The 20,893-nt window shown below is 44.1% G+C and overlaps 1 protein-coding gene across 5 annotated transcripts in view; it reads right to left on the bottom strand.

The window, feature by feature from the left end:
- Positions 1-20,893, bottom strand: part of IKZF1 (IKAROS family zinc finger 1) — a 96,425-nt gene that overhangs the window by 14,540 nt on the left and 60,992 nt on the right. For 3 of the 5 annotated variants that reach the window (XM_058534790.1, XM_058534793.1, XM_058534792.1), the window contains exons 4-6: positions 13,099-13,359; positions 7,059-7,226; positions 2,341-2,466 (exon numbers count right to left, since the gene is read on the bottom strand). In XM_058534790.1, coding sequence (XP_058390773.1) covers positions 2,341-2,466; positions 7,059-7,226; positions 13,099-13,359 — 555 coding nt within the window. The remainder of the gene's footprint in view (positions 1-2,340; positions 2,467-7,058; positions 7,227-13,098; positions 13,360-20,893) is intronic. The other 2 variants (XM_058534794.1, XM_058534795.1) reach the window with 1 other exon arrangement.

Here is a 20,893-nt window from a genome sequence, read left to right as displayed (position 1 = left end):
CCTAATCCAAGAGAATGGCCCCAATCTGAGGGGGATCAGAGAGGGAATAAGCTCCTTGGGCATCCATCTGAAGGCTGATGGGGGCTGGTCTTAGGGGGTGTGGGAAGGACAGGAGATGACAGATGCACAGCAAAGCTAAGTGGCCAAGCCCCCCAGCCCACTGCCTGCCCCCTGTGTCCCACATGTACTCTCGTAGGACTTTGTTTAAGTTCGTCTATGGATTCCCTCAACATTCCCTTCAACCAGCACTGACTGCACACGAGAAGCCTTCTTATCCGCTGAGGACAGGAACATAAAGCCATCAGTGTGGTATCCCAAATAATCTGATCACCAAAGGGAATAAATGAACATTTTAGGATCACGTTGATTCTGACCACAGGGTTAACATTTAATACACACATCACTGACACAAGCTCACTGACACGGGCAGCCGACAGAGGAGAATGAGGTTTCAGGTGTCCTTGCTCTCACATCTCCTCCTCCCGCCTTTCTCTCAGAGCATCTCTGCAAGGTTGGCCAGGCAGGGACTATCACTCCCAATTAAGAGATGAGCCCTGGTCACATCTAAAACCAGATTCAGAGATGAAATTGGAACCCAGGTCTCGGTGAAGGGCTGCTGCTTCTTCCCGGGAAGCAGCTCTCAGCCTGCTGTGACTTCACGCCTTGCTTCTTTAGTAATGAAAAGGGTGGAGAAAACCAACGGACTCTGTCTGTGTCTCTTGTTCATTTTGTCTTCTCAATTCCACGTGTATAGTTTTAAGGGGAAATTCAGATTATCATATTCAATAGGGCTTGGTACTGTAGACAATAAGTCCTAAGTAAATATTTGCTGAGTAGATAAATGGCTTATCTAAACACTAATCCAAGACCCATTAACTTAGTTTTCACAGAAAAATACAATATCTGAGTGTTTACATTTTATTTTATTTTATTATAATCCTCCTCTCATCTCTTAATCTCCTACCTTGGGGTCTGGCCACAAATTGATAACTCATAAGTTATTATTATTATTATTTTAATATCTAGTTTTCTCTCTTCCTCTAACCTTCAGTACCTTTCCATTCTAGAAATAGACCTTAGACTTTGAAAAAAGCTAAACAACAACTTAATGGAATCTCCTCATTTTACAGGTAAGAAGATGAAGGCCCAGAGGGATCAGCTGTCAGCCCCGAACCGACAGCAGGTCGTTGGGGAGACAGCACACACCACCTAACATGCTGCCTCTCACTGCCAAGACCACTCGATTGTTAGGACTTCGTTCTGACCATTCTTTCCCCTGCTCCCATCTGCCATTAATAAGCTGAGTGTTCTTGAATGTACTTAATACTACTGAAGTGTACACTTATAAATGGTTAAGATAGTAAGTTTTATGTTACATGTATTTTATCACAATAAAAAAATTAAAATAAAATTTAAAATTTAAAAACAATAATCTGAGCGTTCCCTGGTAGATTTTCCTTTATGAGCCATTCATTAAAGTCAGAAAGCTAAATGAGGCTAATAAATTCTCAACTATTAATTTAACTTCTACCGCTCGGTCCAATGATGATTTTTCTAGTGCTAGTGCTAAATGAATAGTGTTTTGAAAGAGGTTAGCTTCAGTTCATCTATTCATAAATTTGTATGTCTTAAAAAGTTAAAAAAGTGCCTTTTATAACACTGCTGTCCTCCTGAGTAAGTTCAGCCTCCTTCGGCACCATCTCTTTACATCTGTCACTTTATATTACCTAAGATTGCAGTCAAGTGCTCTCTCGTGATGCAATATGCAGAGAAGCATCAAAGCTCATAAGAAAAAAGCAACTTTTCCTTGAATCCTCCGACGGCCGCAATACTGCCGACCATCAGGGTTTTCCAACAAGCTCACTTCTCGTTCCAGGCGGGCGCTGACGCCCACAAAGGAAAACACCGCCTGAAAGCTCTTGATCAACTTCATGAAGACCCAGTTTTTAAAGCAGGATTTCACATCTTATTTTGATTACTAAGCACAAAGAAGCAATCGATACTCCAGGTTAAAAAAATTACCAACCCCTCCCCACCAAAAAAAAAATCCTAGAACTTTCAAGGGTCACTACTATCTTAGAAGCTTCCCCAGATGTCGAGAGGGAGGGGTTTTAAGGTGGAGCTCTCTGGTGGGATGAGGACATGGAAAGTCGGGAAGGAAACATGGTGTGCTCCTAGTGAAACTGTGTGATTTTAGTGGCCAAAAACTTCCCTCCATCCCAGCGGCGGCGGCACAGCAGGCCTGCATTCTGCTCCCAGCGCTGCGTGCAGAAGGCCTTCTCCACCGCGTGCTGGGGAGGGAGAGCCAGTGCCAGGCTCGCTCGTGCCTTCAGCGCTTACCTGGGTACAGCGTGGCTGGAAGGCCCATGCTCTGCAAGTAGTTGTGGCAGCGCTCTTTATGTTCCTCTAAAGAGCTTCGCTGTTTATAGCTTCGGCCACAATATCCACATTTGTGAGGTTTACCAACTGCAGAAAACACAATTGAGTTCAAGACCCCAATTAAATATCGGCCTTATGTGTAATGGGAATGCATGCAATACAATTATTACCAGAAAGTCAAAAAAACTCTACTCTTGAGCGCTAAAAGCTTTATGGACTTAGTCAAAATTACTGAATTTAAAAATGTTAATGCCCAGGGGTTTCCTTGATTGTACTAAGAACTCCTGTGACTCATTTCTTCTTAATTTGTCCACTGTCCTGACTACCAAATTCTCACCTACTTAAATCACAGGAGTCTGTCCTTTGACTACCACTGCAGCGCTATAATGTGAATTCGAACAACTGGACAGAGATGTGAGGAAGGCCTCTGGTGCCGGATAATATCCGGATTCACCTCTAAAGTTGGACTTTTGTCCACGTCTATGCTGAGGGCCAGGTTTGGCATGACATTGGTGCAGATCTAATGTAACCAAAGTGAATTCAATTCCAGGGTGCTAAACTGGCTAAATCTGAGGTCTCTAAGAAACCATAGCGGATAAACAAACTTTAATGAAATAAACTTTTTATTTCCAAAATGTATTTTCTTGTTCTAACTTAGAAAAGTTCTGTTTTCTCCCCAAAGAATTTTAGGATGGCGTGGCTTCCAGATCAGCCCTGTCCAACAGAACTCACTATGAAGATGGAATTGTTCTCTCTCTTGTGCCGTCCAATACGGTAGCAATTGTGTGTTCAGTACGGTGGCCACCAGCCATGTGTGGGTATTGAGCAGTTGAAGTATGGCTAGTGTCTGAATTACAGCTAATATTAATTATAGCCAATTACTGTGAATTGTGTTGATGTCTAGTTAACTGCTTATAAATGACACATGTGAAGTTTATTTGTCCTAGGTCCCCAGTTAGGCATTGTACACAGACCATATAGTCGTCACATCTGAAGCTTATACAGACCTTGTTTGTCATTTAGTTCCTTGCACACATTCATATGGTGGGACAACATACATGCTCCTCATTATCGACACACGTAAACATTTAAAAATGCTCACGGTCACGTTGTCATTGTCCCACTTTGGGGACTTGCTCTCCCTGTCCCCTGCAGCAATTTTAATTTTGTTTAATTTTAATTGATTGAAATTAAAATTTAAATACCACATATAGCTAGTGGGTACTGTATTGAGCAGTGAAGTTCTATACAACGAGTTTAGTTCTTCTTGCATTTTATTGAGTGGTACTTTAGGAAAAGATGACTAGCATGAATTCACATCATGCCTAAGTTTAAAGACTTTAATAGATAACATTTTAAGAGATGAAATGGATAAAGTATCTTCAATTACTTATATAAGGAAAATAAATTTCCATCCTAAGACCAAAATCTTCTACTTCCTTCTCATATTATTAGATTTCACATATTTGAAAATGTTATATAAAAATCAATAGTACCCAAATAGGAATGTTTAACCAAAGCTTGTATTGGCTAAATCTCTCCTTTAGACGAAAGAAGCTATGGTTTAAGAAGACTAAGGTGAAAACCAAACTTGGACTTCTGGAACATTTAATAGAGGAAGAAAGAGATTTTTCTTTATATGCAGAAAATGTTGTAGCCCTAACATCAGGTAAATAATGTTGAAATATACAATATTTCCTAAAATTGCACATTTTATTGAGCACTGCCTTTAGAAATTAATAGATAACCACTCAATATCCTTTCTTGGAAAAGCTATAACTTTAGCAAATTCCTGTATACATGGCATGGTGTCAGAATATCCATTTTTCTGAGTATATGATTGATTTTAACTCTGGAACGTAAGAACTAAAGTATATCTTGAAGCATAGCCCAATATTCTGCAGGAAAGAAAGTCTCTAGCTACGCTTGCAACTTCCAGAGAAAGCAGTGAAGGAAGGGCAATCCTTTCCCTACCCTGCCAGTCCTCCCAAGCTCCTCTTGTTATCAGTATGGGACAAATTCTATAGTTCTACCACCACTGATGTGTTGGTCTTTGGAACCTCAGGCCACCACCAGTTGCTATAAAGTCGATCATGACTTTTAGTGGAATGGAGGAGTGGCCATTTTACAATGAATAGAATGTGGCCACATTTGAGTTTGCAAACAAAGGCTGAAGTCTTCCTGTCATTCCAGTGTAACTATCTTGTAGAACCTAAATCACTGCTTTTTCCAAGAGCTGTGTGTCAATGGCACTTTCAGATGGCAGAATTACCAGCAGCCCTGGATCAATGATGGTTTTCTCACTACAGTATTATCTACTTGCTCATCAGTGGATCCATAATAGAAATAAACTGTCCAAAGTCTACTACTGTTATATATAATTACTCAAGAAATTAGGCATACTTAGAGAGAAGGATACCATCATGCCTCGAATGAAATAAGCAGGCATGGAGCCAGAACAACCTAAAATACTACATTATATGTTCCTAATGTCACAACAGGAAAGAAAAGAGCAGCATCACTTTAAGTTTTCAGGACTGATATGCAGGAGGGATTTCTGCTGCAGTCACAGTAATCCAGGGATGACGATGATATGGTTGGTGCCAAGCTCAGGACAAGCCTGCTGTTTTCCACCTACATGGGAAGCTGTGCTTCCTACTAGCCCCACTGGGGTATTACTGTGAATTGTGTTGATGTCTAGTTAACTCCTTATAAATGATACATGTGAAGTTTCTTTGTCCTAGATGCCCTGTTAGGACTGTACACAGATCATATAGTTGTCACATCTGAAGCCTATACAGACCTTGTTTGTCATTTAGTTCCTTATACACCTTCACCTCTAGGTGGGACAACATACATGCTCCTCATTATCGACACACGTAAACATTTAAAAATGCTCACAGTCACATTGTCACTGTCCCACTTCGGGAACCTGCTCTCCCTGTCCCCTGCAGCAAAGCCCTCCCCAACCCTGAGCACATGCCCTGCTCCTGATGGCGAGGTAGTGGCATTGGCCCTTTTGTTACCCGCTGCTGACCTGCCCACTCTATGGGAGGAGCAACTCCTCTTCTGGAAGATTTTAGGAAGTTCACCCAAATCATCATGGTTTTCTAACTAGGAGCATTTTGGAGCTTCCTCTATGTAAGGAGATTGCCTGGCTGAACACCTGAGAGAACTAGCCCTCCCAGGACCCCGTGACTCCTCTCCCTCTTCCCTCCAGGATACACTCCCAGGTACCACTTGCAGAAGAAGACCAAATTTCGACAACACTTGCTAAAATGTGGATCACTCACAGAATTACACATTCATCTGGAACTTCTCCGAAGGCAAACTTTAGAAATGCACCTTTCGGTACTGACTCAAGTTCCTCCTTCTACCGGAAGTCTCTCCTGACACCTCCCACCCTGAGACCCACTGCCCCCTCCCTGTGCTCCCACCATCCCCTTGGATGCCAGTGTCATAGCACTTGTACTCTACCTGTCCCTGGGGTGCTCAGTAAATGCATGACCCAGAAATGGACACAAGGAAGAGGGCTCTCAAACCACAGTGTTAACTACACTCATCACATTTGGGTGAGACGGCCTGAGCCCAGGTAAGCCCTCCCCAAGGACATGGCGTCCCCTTCTCTGGGGGGAGGTGTCTCCTTATAGTGCTGCCTCGGGGATGTCAGGAAGGAGCTGGTCTGAAGCTTCTTTCTTTCCCACAGTGCCCTGCTTGGCAGAAGTCGCTGATGACAGGATAATTTGGATGGTGAGCTCCATGAGGGCAGGAGAGAGGGCCTATCACCTCCCGCTCCCAGAGCCTCCCAGGGCACTACGCCAAATATCCCTGCTGGATGGCATGTCTGGCACAGCATGCAGGCCCTACCTACACTTTCTTCCTCTGACCTGGAAGATTATAGGGCCACTTGATAATGAAATACCAGAGAAGACTTCTCAGGAGGCAGAAGATCTTATCTAATCAAAGGTGGATTTGTGCTTCACAGGTTGGGAGTGTTTCGAGAATTGCTGAGCATTCATGCTAATTATGATGTAGCTGAGACTCTGGATTATTCGGGATGCATTTATTAAAATCTGGTAATAGTTTCAAACTGGCCTTTCCAACTGAGGCCTCGATTGGCTTCTGGTGTGAGAGTTACACTGGGGCCCAGGCAGAGCGGTGTGCCCTCGGGTAACAGGCGTCCAGCCAGTCAGGACAGACAACAGCAGGCCCTGAATCACCTTTGCAAAGAAAACTAACCCAGTGATCGCCAGTGAAACACTCTGTATAAAACCATAGTAAGTGCGGCTTAACAGCCGACATAAAGAAATGCATTTGGAAACTTTTTGGGTATAGTAGCACACCCAGTAAAAGTCCAGTTGGCAAAATCCTTTAAAAAAAAACCACTTACCTGACAAAATAGGATGAAGAGGCTGCTTTTGAATACTCTGCCTAAGGTGAGACTTCTGTGTGTGTGATTTCCCCACCCACCTCCTCTGGTTCAGTGGAAAATCAAGAATACAAGGGGGAGAGTGGGACACTGGCCACAGTCAGTGGCCGCCAATCCCCGAGGGAGGGCTCTGCCCTGGGATCAGGCCAGCCGACAAGGAGGGCTCCTGTGCACGTGTGACACGGGGCCCCAGGACACCTGGGTGGCCTCCGAATCCCTCGGAGCCCGGGCTTGAGCCCAGAGCACCTACCAGAGTGCGTCCTCAGGTGGCCCGTGAGGGCGTCCCTCCGGCGGCACGCGTAGTTGCAGAGGTGGCACTTGAAGGGCTTCTCCCCGGAGTGTAACTTGATGTGCCGGAGCAGGTTGCCTTTCTGAGTGAAGGAGGCCCCACACTGATTGCACTGGAAAGGCCGTTCTCCTGGGAGGAGAGGAGGGAGAGTCGGTGAGACAAAACTCGGCGTGGAGACAAGAGGGGGACGCGGCGAGAAAGTTGTTTCCCACGGGGCCCGGTGTGACTTCCACCGGCTGCAGGTTTGATAGAACATGAGGCTTTCAGACTCAACCTGCCAGCTCCTTAACGCTTCACTGGTTGGGTCAATTTGATCTGAAAATCTAATTTTTTTTCCCTAAATCAGAATGGCACATCACAATGCAAATTCAAACTCATTTAAATAAAGTGACTGCAACATTTTGTGATGAAGAGCCACTCTTCCTGATCAGCAGTTTTGGAATAAACCAATATCCAATTTTGCGTGTTGTGGCATTTGGTGGGGCTTTTAATGTGGCTTTTTTCAAAGGGTCTTTAAAATATGCCACTGAAGCAGCAAAATAAAAAGGAAACTCATTAAAAATGCATTTCAGGATCACAAGTTCATTTCAGCGTTACATTCTTATATTTAAATGAAAGGCACTTCATTATAACAGTTATAATAACTTCTTTTCATTTACATTTTCCCTGTATCCTCCCTTTCAATTTCTTCTCCATTACCTGTCTGTCCCTACGCAGGCAAATCAGGAGAGAGACAGACGGAGGGAGTGTGAGGGAGAGAGCGCGAGAAGAAGAAAGACTGAATAAAATGAGAAGTTAAGAAACTGTGAAGGAAGCTCCACATAGTCCAGAGAACAGTCCTGAATCTCCCTGCGGCAGGGCTTCAGCATCAGAGCTGCACCGAGGTTTCTAGCTTTTTGCTTTCCCCACCAATTCTAAAATCTTTAAGCTATTATTGGTCTATATTCATAGAAGACAAGTTATCTTTTCAGCACAAACACTCCAGCAGGTGCAATTTAGGTGCTATTAGGAACGCTTTCAGGGGTGTTACTGCTGGAGCCGTGACTAAGGAAACAGCAGAAGCTCTGCTGCGTGTGGCAGCACACCTCCCTCCATTCCAGATCCCACAAAGGGACACCCAAGTATCTCTGAGAAAGAAATACACTAGTGAGCAGTCATAGGTCCCAGAATCTAAATCGGTGAACATTTCATTTAGCTCTCTCTGAAAACAGTGCTACATTCATCATGTTTAAGTAAACACTGAAGCTCTTTTGAAGACAAATGTATTTTTTAGAAGAAGAGCTCTAGGTGACCACAATATCTGGTGTTGAGATACCGTGAAAATGCAGTCTCCTAGTAACAACTTTTTCTTAGGAAAAAAAGAATGTGTTAAAGTCTATATTTAACCATTTTCCCAATTGATTAACACAATTTTGGTGAAGAAGATAGCACTTCTCAAAAAGGACTACGTAGAAGCATATCTGGTACTAGTAAAATCTACACCAGATTCCATTTAAAAATCTATACTGGCACCTGAATTTCATGATTATCAACACTTTTATTTTTAAGTGGGCAGGGTAGATGTGCTACTGTAAAAATTGCAACTAATTTACAATGATATTCAATTATAGACCAACTGGAGGGATCCTGACACTAACCAGGATGTATTCAGTATTTTCCCAAATCTATGTCTGGATTGGACTTGGCTGAGCAGAGAAAGGGTTTAAAGACAAGCAAATGGGAAGGTGTTGGTACAACTAACTAATTATAACTAAATCTCTGAGTTACAAGCCCATGTTGAATGAGGAGATTAAAATAGCTGGTAGCAGGTAGCCCTGAGGAGCGTCCAATAGAGAGAGATCATTTAATCATCTATTAGAAACACTTCTGGGCCTTCACGGGACACACGTGCGTGAGTGTGCGTGTTTAACTCCAAGCAGAGAAAAGGAAAAAGAGAAGTAACGTGGTCACCATGTGGAGGGAGACCTGGGGGCGAGGTGGGGAGGAATATATCTCCCATCGCAGCTGGCACTCTGACAGGGGGGACCCTCAGGCTGGGTGTTCTGGAAAGACAGTCAGTTGGGAGATCTTATGCGACAAAAATGCTTATGATAAGGAGGCAGGGCACTCCTGGTGACACAAATGTGTTGTGTTATGACCCAAGGCTAGCGAGCCCAACCCGAGGCTGTGTGAAGTACCCTTCCACGCTGACCAGGTGCTGGAGCTCTCCACTTCTCCTGAGGTGTGAAGGCTGGAAGGAAAACCCAGGTAGATACTGCAGTGGAGCCAGTGTCTCTGCAGGAGCAGCGAGTTAGTGGAGACAGAAAGGACAGATCATTAGAGCCATGTCCCCCTTCCACAGAACAGGGCAGCAAGGAAAGAAAGGAGGCCGTTTCTTCAAGAGTGAAATCTATCTTCCAATTTGAGTCAACGGTTATCGTGTGTCCTGCTGTGCCTGGTGTCTTAATTCTGCTGGCAAGCTTTCCTGGAAATCTATTTGTTTCTGATTGCCTGTGCCAGCATGAATATGTAACACAGGGCATGGGGACTCTTGAAGAGAGCATTCCCTGGAGTGACAACACAGAGTGTTCAACTCAAGGTAGTCTCCCTTTGGAAGTGTTGACAGGAAAGGGAGAAGAGCCGGGAGCTGGGGGACAGAACACAGCCCCCATTATTTGTGTTCTGTTGGCCAGTGTCAATTGCATGCCTCCCGCAGGTCAATAGCTCACTTACTGGAGCGAAGTGAGATCAAGTTTCTCTGAAACAAGGTTGTATTTCCTTTCATTTAATTGGCATGAGGACTTGAATATCATTAATTCAAAATTTGGCTTTTAATCTCAGTTACTCTATAGATGGGCCATTTCTGGGACTCTATAAGAACATTTGAGCCCCTTTTAATAACTTAATTGGGTAAAAAAGAAAGTCTTCATGGATGCCTACATCATAAAATTTCAGAGAGTATATCAGAAGAAGGTGAATTAAAAAAATATACCTAAACTGCAAGAATTCCCGTGGGCCTCTTGTGACCATACCTTGAAGCAGCATTCCAGTTCCATGCTGTGTTTATGCAGCACAGTGACAGCACCTTCTCACCCCACAGATGGGAACAGAGTAGGTGCAGGACCTTACAGAACAACCACGATTCAGGTACTTTTCCTGATCTTTATTGTTAAAAATCCCACCACTTAGAATAATAATGCTGCATATTTGCGTGGTCGGGTTTCTCTGCACTTTATGATTCCTTCATACCACTCTCCCCTCTGGTTCTCACATTAACCCTGAGATGGAGGTGGAGAAACCATCACTATTGCGCTTGAGTTAAAAAAAATGAAACTGAGCAGCAAAACTAGGGAAGCGAAGTGGTGGTATCAACGAACCACTTGGACAATGGCACCAACGGCCCCCCACCAAGGGGGTGATGTGGGCCGAGGCGAGGGTTCTACCAGGGGAGATTGCCCCTGAAAGCCGCAGTTTACCAGGGGAGGAAGCCCCGGGAGCCGGCTCACTCGGTGACGGGCAGAGGCAAGCCCTGCTTGTGGAAAATCTGTTAGGTCGTACCTCGGCTCCCAGATGAACAGCCCTCTGAAAGGGCACTGTCTACAGTTCACTACTCCATTGCCCGTCCTACCATCTACAGATGCTCGGGGTCCATGCTCCAGCACCCCCACGACTCCGGGGTTGCAATCAGAGTCTGCACTTTCACAGGATCCCCGAGTGATTTGCGTGCCCGTGGAGTTTGAGAGGCACCAGAAATGTTTTTAAACTTAGAGAATTCAGGGCGGAGTTGGTGGTTAGTAAAGCATGCCTTTTCTAACATATTCCACTCAGATCCCAGGAAAATGAAAACCTTTCTAGCATGTCTAGTTATTCAAACCAGTTTGGCCAATGTGTTTCTGTATCTGCCTGTGACCCTCTATATTTATGCAAGTGGAAATGCGTTATGAAGACAATCCATGAGTTCATTGTTTCAGGTGTTTTGTTTTGTTTTTAAATAAAAGTCAAGGCAGGAACTATAAAACTGATGGTCTCTCTGTCCCTATTTCTCGAATGTACTTGTTCTGTAAGTGAAGAACTCTTTGTTGGTGTGTAGTTGGCACTTAGCCACTGTTTGTGGGTAGAGGTGGGTGGCTAACAGCTGATGCTACCCTGCATATCTGTACTTGGCAGGTTTATTCATTAAATGCAATTACTATTTTCGTCAGGTCAGGCAGTCATGATATTGTGGCAATTTAGTATGCCAGTATTTGATTCATTTATCAAATATTTATTTAAGAGAATTTTCACTGTATAGTCAGGCTTTACATGAATTAGCAGGAAAGCAACTCATTTGGACGTCTGTTCCTCCAGCAGGGGTGAAATACCGCGGGTCCCAGCACATCCATGAATCGCCTAGGTATCCTACTGCACCTCCGCACCCACCTCACTACGAAAGGGGCGAGCGTGACAACTCTCAGGCAACCCTAACTTAGGGCTCGAGGTGATGGGACTATTTCACTGGATAATGTGAGGATTAAGGGACACATTAGGAAAAGCAAAGTTTGCTTAATTTTAGAAGTTCCATTTTATTGAAAATGAATGTTTATTGAAAATAAACATATTTCATGGTTTTCCAGATGTATTACAAATGGAAGACATCATTTTGGAAACTGTCCTGATTCAGATATAAAAATTACAAGTCCACAAACATCTGCATTCTCTGACAGCTTTTTTGCTCAACGAATTTTCTGAATTCCTGCTTAATTTTTGATAATTCTATATTTGTGGGCCCCAAGTAAGAATCACATGATTTTCAAGTCTTCTTCCTCACTTCCCTGAGATATCTTATGAAATCTGCTGTGCCTCCAAAGTATGCTTTTCCTCTGACTGGTTTGTTTCTCCTCCTGTGGAGTGTGGTGGCAGATACTGGCTTTATGATGACCTACAGGTGCCACCCCCTAGACAGTGATGACTCAGGGTTTCCATTTTATGTTCAAACTTTAAGTGGCCACTAGAGTTTGTGAATTTACTGTGTTTTGCCCACCCCTAGGGTGGGCAAAGAGTAAAGTTTCTGTTCAATTCAAAAGACACTTCATGCATACAGTTAAAGGTGAAATGCATCCCACTAACACTGTATTTTGAAGACTCTCTAGTGCCATTAGTGGTGACTCGACAGTTCTGGTGGAAAAATATGTGACTGGTCAGTCGCCATGACCGAGTCCTGGGGAGCATGGAGGGGGGAACTGGGACCACTTCCCCCACCCCCAGTATGAGAACGTCTCAGGAGCTGGGGCACAGCCATCTGACACTAGACTGTTCTCCCTCCTTCATTTGCAGATGAGAATACTATATTCTTTTATACTTCTAAAGGCTCCAATAGACAAGGATTTGATATTCAATTCTTTACCAATTTGAGGTGAAAACTAGCTGGAATCAAACAATCTTGTTCAGAGTCTCCCCTGTTGGAGGGTAAGCCATCTGAAAACTGATCTGAACTCTTTCTGAAAGACTAAATTTTGCTGCTATTTCACCATTCACTAATGTTTCTAAAAATCAAGCCTTGTTAATCCGAATACTAGCAAATGCATATTTTACTCGTGGTTTCTCAGAAGGAAATTTGAGGCGTAAATTTTGGTGTATCCATCTTTTTTTTTTTGCATTGTCTTGTTTTTTTAAGGGTGAACCACTTGGCACCTGCAGCCTAACACCTCGGCTGCCCCTATTTAGAGGGTATAACCTTAGGCCCTGGACAGAACTTGCATGAGGCTGTTACCTTTTCCTTTCTGTTTTATCGCTTTAATTTACAGGGTGGAATTGGTGCGTGTTTAGAAGTCCTGTTGCAGGTTGTTCCAGAATAAGAAGGCTATGCCCCGCTATGACCTGGAGCCGCTGCAGCTCTGCCAGTCCATCTGCAACAGGCTCAGAACACACAACTGAGACAGGATATCTTCCTCCCGAAACGTCAGCTAGGACAGGATACGCGTCTCCTGCAATACCCCACGGGCCTTTGCCAGGCCACTAACGGAGGAACTACGCCAGGCCTTACCAGTGTGGCTTCTTTTGTGGACCATGAGCACATTGGGGCCGATGCAAATTATCCCACAGACATCACACTTTAGTTTGCCGTTAGGAAGTCGAATGCCTCCAGCTCCTGACAAAGCTTTGTTGCCTTGGCCACTGTGGGAGCCATTCATTTTCTCTCCCGAGGCATCAAGCATTCGTAAATCCTCCGCACATTCTTCCCCATTCATTTCACAGGCACGCCCATTCTCTTCATCACTCTGAGTCTCTACTTTAACATTACTGGCTGAAAGAAACAATACAGGGTGCCACTCAGTGTCATCGCAAAAAACAAAACAAAACAACACAGCAGCAAAAAGACAACCAAATAGAAGCTGAGTGCTCCTCAACAGAAGGTTCTTAGCAGCTTATACCATGGGGACAGAGCCCTGAGCTCTAGATGTGTGGCCTGCAGGGGCTTCCAGGTCGCGCCACAGGAAGCAGAGCAGGTTTGGGATGACCTGCCTGCCGGCCCTCTCCACAGGTCCGAATGGCAGCGTCCAAAAATGCATGAAACAGCTGTTCATAAATTCTCACTTTAGAGTGGGGCCCTCACTCTAAGCAGGTTAAGGTCACCGGATCCACGGTGACAGCCTTGTGGCACCTCCGGACGGACGTGAGGCTGAATCCTACACCCTACCCACAGATGAACCCCTCACACCAGAAGGTGAGAGTTGATCAGGTAATCTGGCTCCCAAGGAGGGCGACCCTGTTTGTTGAAACTCCTTGTAATTGGTTATCAAGGCTGAAAAACGTCTCTTACTTAAAATGCTAACTTTCCTTGTTTCACGTATCAATAAACTTTGGGATAATACTCAGCAAACACATGCTCAGATTTCTGACCACAGATTCTGGAAAGATTTTTGTTTGTTTCTTTAGTATAGGATCATTCTAACTCCTTTTTATTTCACAATAATAATAAAACCTGTGTCCTAAAGTAGAAGCATAATTTTTTACATTTCTTCCAACTGCTGAAGGGTGGATTGCGATAGTGTGTAAATGACAGAGATCTAGAATAGCTTTGCGAAGAGAAAGATGCGTGGGGGCGGGGTGAAGGGCTGGTGTTAATGACGACAACAACCACTATTTACTCTGCATTATCATTTCCTTTAAGTCACATTTAGGGTAATTATTTATGTTATTTGCATATTTTTCTTGGTAAAGAAAATCAGAGACATTTTGTTTGCATTCTTCTGAAACGCTGACTGACTTGAACGGATGAATCCAGCACTGTAATGACCAGGAGAAACTGCACTTACACTGAAAACCATCATTTTGATCACAGTCTCTACAGATTAACAAGAGGAGGTAGGGAAATTTTGCCAAGTAAAATGATCGCTGAGACAGATGACGGTCGCGACGGACCAAATCTTTGACAGATGTTTTGAATCAGTGGTTCTCACAGTTTGGTCCCTGGACAGCAGCAGCAGCAGTACCTGAGGACTTGTTAGAAGAGCAAATTCTCGGGTTCACCCCAGACCCACTGAACTAGGCGTGGGGGTGTGCCCAGCACCGTGCGTTTGCCCGAGTGCTCCGGGGAATTCTGTGTACACTCAAGTCTGAGAACAACTGTTTTAAATAACCAACTTAGTTAATAACACTCCAAGTTTACTGTATTCAGCACATTCCTCTTGATTTGGAAGTCTAGCACCCAGACTCTGAAATCAAAATTCCTGGATGGGAATCTCAGCTCCACTCTTCCTAAGCTCAGATCTTGAGTGAGTCACGTAACTTCTCTGTGCCCTGGTTTCCTCACCTGTAAAAACAGGAACTATCAGCACTGGATGAACAGGGATGTTAAGGATTTAGTGGGTAAACAGATGGAAAGTTAGCTCAGGAGAGTGACTGGGTATGGCAAGTGGAAGGTCATTCCCAATAGAGCCATCTCGTGGAGGAGGGCCCTGCCTCACCCCAATAATGTTCACGGCACTTACCACGTGCCAGGCACACAGCAATTTAATTGCACTGTAGTATTTAACTCTCATGACAACCCAATAAAGGAGGTACTATTATTATCCTATTTTATCATCGAAGAAGTTCAGGCACAGAGAGGTTGAACAACTTGCCTAAGGTCACACAGCTAGGAAGTGGCAGAGCTGGGAGGTACTGCAGGCAGCCTGGCTCCAGTGCCCACACTCCTAACCACTATACTGACAAGGCGTTCTCATTAGCTCTTTGGAGAAAAGACTTACAGACGAATAAGTGAATGGAACATGGGCCACAGCTCTCACTGTGGACTTTGAGAGCCCAGAAATGAGGGAGTATTCTTCCCATCAGAACCCAGCATTACTCAGGACCACTCTGAGAAATCCAGTAAGAGACCGTCCCCAAGTGCACTTCCCTACAAGATTCCGAAGACCAGAGACGCAGAAGCACCCTGTTTTCAGGCAGCTTCCTGCTGACTTCTCCCAGCTGCCAGAGACAAGGGACAGAGTCCTGACACGGTGAGTGTAGGAGAGGAGACCAGCAGGGGAGGTGGGTGACCCCTGAGCTCTGGAATTGGTGTTCTCAGGGATGTGCGTGTATCTTTTCAGGTGGAAGCTAATTCCCTAGGGCTCGCTGCCCAGCAGGTTCTGCACTGAATGCTCTGGAAACACGACAACAAAGTTTCAAAGACCTCTGAACTCCTTAACCTGGGATTATTTTTAATCATCCATTGCATGGTTTTTTTTTTTTTTTTTAAATGAGATTGAGGCATTCCAGAGCACAGTGGAGCAAATTATTGCTGGTGTGGTCAGTTCTCCAACCACGGGAGCTGAGACACTGGAGCTGAGACACAGGGCTGCGGCGCAGGGTGCAGGTCAAGGGCACCCGTGGCTGGAAGGGGGAACCCACACAGACGAACAAGGGCTGGGATAGTCCCCTTAGCATGTTCCTCCAGTCGGCTCCATTTCATAAATTTAGAGGCAACCAGTTACACAGAACTGACTCTGTCTTTCCCAAGGATACACATATGGCACTTGCCAGAAACTCTCACCTGTTCTGCATTATTCAGAAAGACAGGTATTTTTGCCACCCTTTGGTAGGCTCTGTGGCTTGGGTTGTTGATGATGGTGTGGGCACTTCCCAGGGAGGAGCAGAAGGGCAGGAAAGCACGGGGGTGACATTTAGGATCCTGACATCAGGAGCACATACTCTGCTACAGGAGGCTGCTTGCAGAGGAGGTCAAGCTGTGTCAGGAGGGAGGGGATGAGGATAGCAGGAGGGGAAGGCATGGGATGGATACTCTTAAACACCACAGAGGTCCTCCAGCCAGAAGACTGGATGCCAGTCACTAATTTGACTAGCGGTGCTTGAAGGCAGGATTTTGTTATTATCATGCCAGGTGACTTTTACTCTGAGAATTGTAACAGAACCAAAAGACCAGGAGGCTTAAAGGGCATGAGAGCTTATCATAAATTATCCTGAGATCATTGTGGAGCCCCAGGTGCAGAAGAGGCAAAGCTCAAAGAATAAAATTCAAGATCCGGTGATGTTCTAGGTTTGTGAAAAAAAGTCTGCAGACAATATCCAAGAGCACGGAGGCAAGATCAAGGAACCATGAGGAAGGGGACCTGGACAGGGGGCTCCATATAAGCAAGCACCGTACACATTTTGAAATAGGAGTCAGATGGCAGATGTCGAGCATTTTAGACCTGGAAGCTTGCTAGCACTCTGGGGACAAAGTCTAGGTCACATTAGGACAGGAAAGGTCTGTGGGGACAAAGAGAGGGAAAGGATGAATGTGGGGGCGAGTGGGATCTGTGAGAACAACGTGGGCAACACTGTCAGCCACGGGGTATGTCAGATTCAAGCACGTGTGATTTTCTCTAAATATGGGGAGAAAGTTCTCATCTCTTTGGGGACAAATGCAAACTGGGTGTTGGCAGCATAGAAGAGATGGAGAGATTTCTGCACACCCAAAGAGGGTGTCCATGAAAAAGGGGTCTCTCACCTGGCTAGGAGGAGAACACAGGCATCATGCTTATCATTTTTGTAGATGACAGAAATCAGGGCATGAAACTATCTTAATAAGTGGCAAACAGAGACTGGATCTCAAAAGTTGAAATCTAATAGATATAAAAGTAAGGTCCACTTAAGTTAAAATTCACATTTTAAAAACACAAGCTCGGGAAGGGGGGGTCTTGGCTTCACTTATGTAGGTGTGAAAAACGCTTTTGGGGTTTTAGCTGATGGTAAGTTCCATTAGTGACATGCTAGAAAAAAGAAAACCAGAAGATGCAGTCTTGGGGTCTCGCACTGATTGGAATCCGGAGTTCCTTGCATTGGCCAGGCCACAGGCTTCCTTTAAAAAAGGCAAGCAAAGCACAGAGTGGGTCAGAAGGCAGGGAGTGAGTGGGGCATTGAAATCAATTCCTATGGGGACATTGATGGGACTGGACAGGCTGGGCTCAGAGAGAGAAACCTTGGGCTGAGACGCCTTCTCAAGCCCCTTGAGCGAACGGGATCAGCACTTCCTGGTCTGGCTGCTGAGTGGAGAGAAGCCAGGAGGAGAGGCACAGGAGGGATCAGAGGTTCCTCCGAGAGGGGAGCTCCCTGCCCTGAGATGCCTCCACCCAGCACAGAGGAGCAGAGGGGTGATGCCCGGAGCTTGCGGGCACCGCGGCTGGTGAGCTCCTTCTGTGGGTGGCCTGTCACTCAAGGAGCCAGAAGGGACGCGCACTTGTGCGGAGGGCCTGTTCCTACACCTCTGTATGCACCTGTGAGGGAGGCTCAGCGGGTCTGGTTGAGAGTTCGTGGGCCCGTTATCTTGAATTCTGGAGCCTGCAGAAGTCAATGGCACCAGCAGATGCTTCAACTAGTGAGGGGGGAATGGATAACCGGCACTTATTTAAGCTGCCCATTTCTGGAAGTTTGACATTCAAACACCCTGGAGCCCACCTGGAGGGATATGCACGACGCCTACGTTACTCTCTCAACGCCGCATGGCGAGTCCTCTCGTTGTCTCCATAACTGGCACTCCTTGGATGGTGCAGATCAGACCCGCCCCATAATCAGTTCCAGGAAATAGCTGGCCTTGCCTAATTTGCATTTATTGTACTGCAGTCCACCCCACGGACGTTGTCTCTATGGAGAGCTAACCCGGGCTCATGTGGACTGGCCCACCCTTCTGTGAATTCCTAAATCACTCCATCTGCTCCATTTCCTCGGAGCCGGAACTGCTCAGCTGCAGTACTGTTTCTATGAAATGTTATACTCCTCTGAATATAGGGACTTATAAATATTTTGTAACTCCATCCCCCACCACTTAGAAAAATGTTGAACCCAGTAAGGAGCTGAATTGAACCAATTAAATATAGAACGTGAAATGGAGACCTGTGCTTTTCTTTATCCCGGAACACTCTGGCTCAGGCCTAACCCTGCAGCTCTTCAACTGACTACCGAAGGCTAATGGACAGGGGCCCAATTTTATTACTGAATAAAGATGACTTATATTAAGAGTAGATGCCTTCAAACCCTGAGTCAAAGCTACTTTCCTTCCTAGATGCTCTTTAAAATTGGGAAAAGTTAAAATGTTACTGTTACATATTTTAGAGGTCTTCTATGTTACTAGTAACACAGCAGTTCTGAGAGAGACCCCAGTCCCCTGAACATAAGGCTGACTTGAGCACAGAGACAAGCTTAGCACTGAAGAACCTGGAGAATCCAGGGAACTCAGGGTCAACAGGGCCAAGAGGCTGGGATCTTCTGCCAAGCACTGTATGCCTTCATGAATGATTAAGCATCTTAATGCACAGGTATAACGCGCACTGGCACAATGGGTTGTGCCCACCTCACAATGGGTTGTCTTCTCTTCATCTGCTTTTCCCCTTTAGAACGTGTCTTTAGATTTGCTGGTAAGGTAAATGTTTGCTTCTCAGACTGCATTTTTCCACTGAAAAGATATTCTGAATCATCAGTTTAGTATGAGTTTAAGCCATGTAAGCTTGAAATGCTCAATATTTTAAATGAAAAATCGAAGACAGAAATATTCCTGCAAGTCGTGACTAGAAAGTAAAAATCAAATGGAATAAAAATATTTAAGATGTATCTTGAATGAGGGTAAGTAAATGAAAATTTGAGATAAAGAGGGGATATGGAGATGTTTTTGTGCTGCCTCTAAAAGAGGCTTATGAAAACTTTCAAGGATTTGTAAGGTTAATGAAACTATTTATTATAACATATTTAAAATGCAGGGTTTTCTTCCTTGTCAAGATGTGTGATTAGAAATATTTTTATCCTTTTTTGATGTTTTAAGCCTTTAAATGGAATGAAGTCAGGGAGAGAGAAAAGAGGAAGAATATGAAAAAGAAACAAGTTACAAGTATATTTACGTTTTCCTCAGGTAACTAGGGACACAAATTGGGACAGAGAAAGTAGAGGGGGTCAAATAAGTTATATTTTTCATTTTTAAGGAAGAAAAGAGGTGGTGAGGGGTGAGGAGGAGAATTCTCCACCACGACCACTAGGTGGTAATGTTGGCCCAGAACAGCTGGGTTGCTGTTTGGTTGGAGAAGTCAAGATCAACAGCCATTTGTGAGAGGAGGATATTTGCAGTTTGGTTACAAGGGAGGGGTTGGGCAAGAAAGAGAGAGAGAGATACTAGTACTTTGTGAACCATTTGTATAAATATATAGACAGGAAGTGTATCAAAACATCTATCATCTACCTTATAAAATCTCCAAGCATCATGTATCTTTATATGCTGCAAGTTTTTACATACTGAAGACTTCACCAAAGGATCTGCTTCAACATTACAATATGTTTGAGCCTAAATCTTCCTCAGCTTTAATGCAAACATATCTTAGAATGCATCACCTTACTCTCAAGTGCCTGTGGCTTTTCGACATTTCAACAATGTGATTGTTCATCTCAAAATTAATATTGTTTCTCTGTCCTAGTAACTTCATGTTTTACATATCATGTAAGCACACATACACATACATATACACACACATTTACATATACATACATATAAATTTCACAGAAATAGATATCAAGCTATTGTTTTAAAGTTGAATCAAAGGAACTTTAGTAAGGGGGCGATTTCTGTAACTCGTACAGATATACCGGAAAGTCAATCAATCTAGGCTGTGAGCAAAGGGGTACATGTAGACTGACACCGCTAAATCCTTTAGATACCAAAGAGCTTTTGATAACCAGGATGTCAGAAATCTATCTCTAACTGTTACTGACACCTTTTAGATTAGAACCTGTATTAATAATTGTTACAGTATTAATAAGCATGACCTGTTTTCTGATGTTTTCCAATATTAGAAAATTTATTAATACAGGCTCTGAAGACTTAAGTCCTAAGGGGGCAACGAACTTGTATCACTTTAAATATTCAGCTACCTGTATATTTTTAAAAAGCATTCTCCATTCCTTAAAATACTCCTTCAAGGATGTTGCCCAAATATATTTATCATTTATCATCTCTCAATACCTAAAACAGAAAAATGAAATTAACATCTGTTTTTGGTTTAACAGCTCAGATCAGGAATGTCCCGCACTAAGTGGGTTTGCTCAGGCAGTGAGGCACCACAGACTAACGGTCTTGAAGCCCTGCGATTTTTCTCTTCTCAGTTCTGAAATTAATACTTCAGAGCAACAGAAGGAGAGTATGTATCTTTCTCCTGTCCTAGAAAATTGTAAAAACTATCTTGAAAACATGTTGGGTTGTTTAACAGTGACAGAAAGTCTGGCTATTTTATCATCATACTCAATAAGAAGGAGATAATCATAACATTAACAACAAAACTGTTTGACACCATTAGTAGAGTAACAATCGCATTAACACT

The sequence above is a fragment of the Diceros bicornis genome, chromosome 41 (genome assembly GCF_020826845.1).
Source record: "Diceros bicornis minor isolate mBicDic1 chromosome 41, mDicBic1.mat.cur, whole genome shotgun sequence".
NCBI lineage: Eukaryota > Metazoa > Chordata > Mammalia > Perissodactyla > Rhinocerotidae > Diceros > Diceros bicornis.
This window is presented reverse-complemented; position numbering and strand designations above follow the sequence as displayed.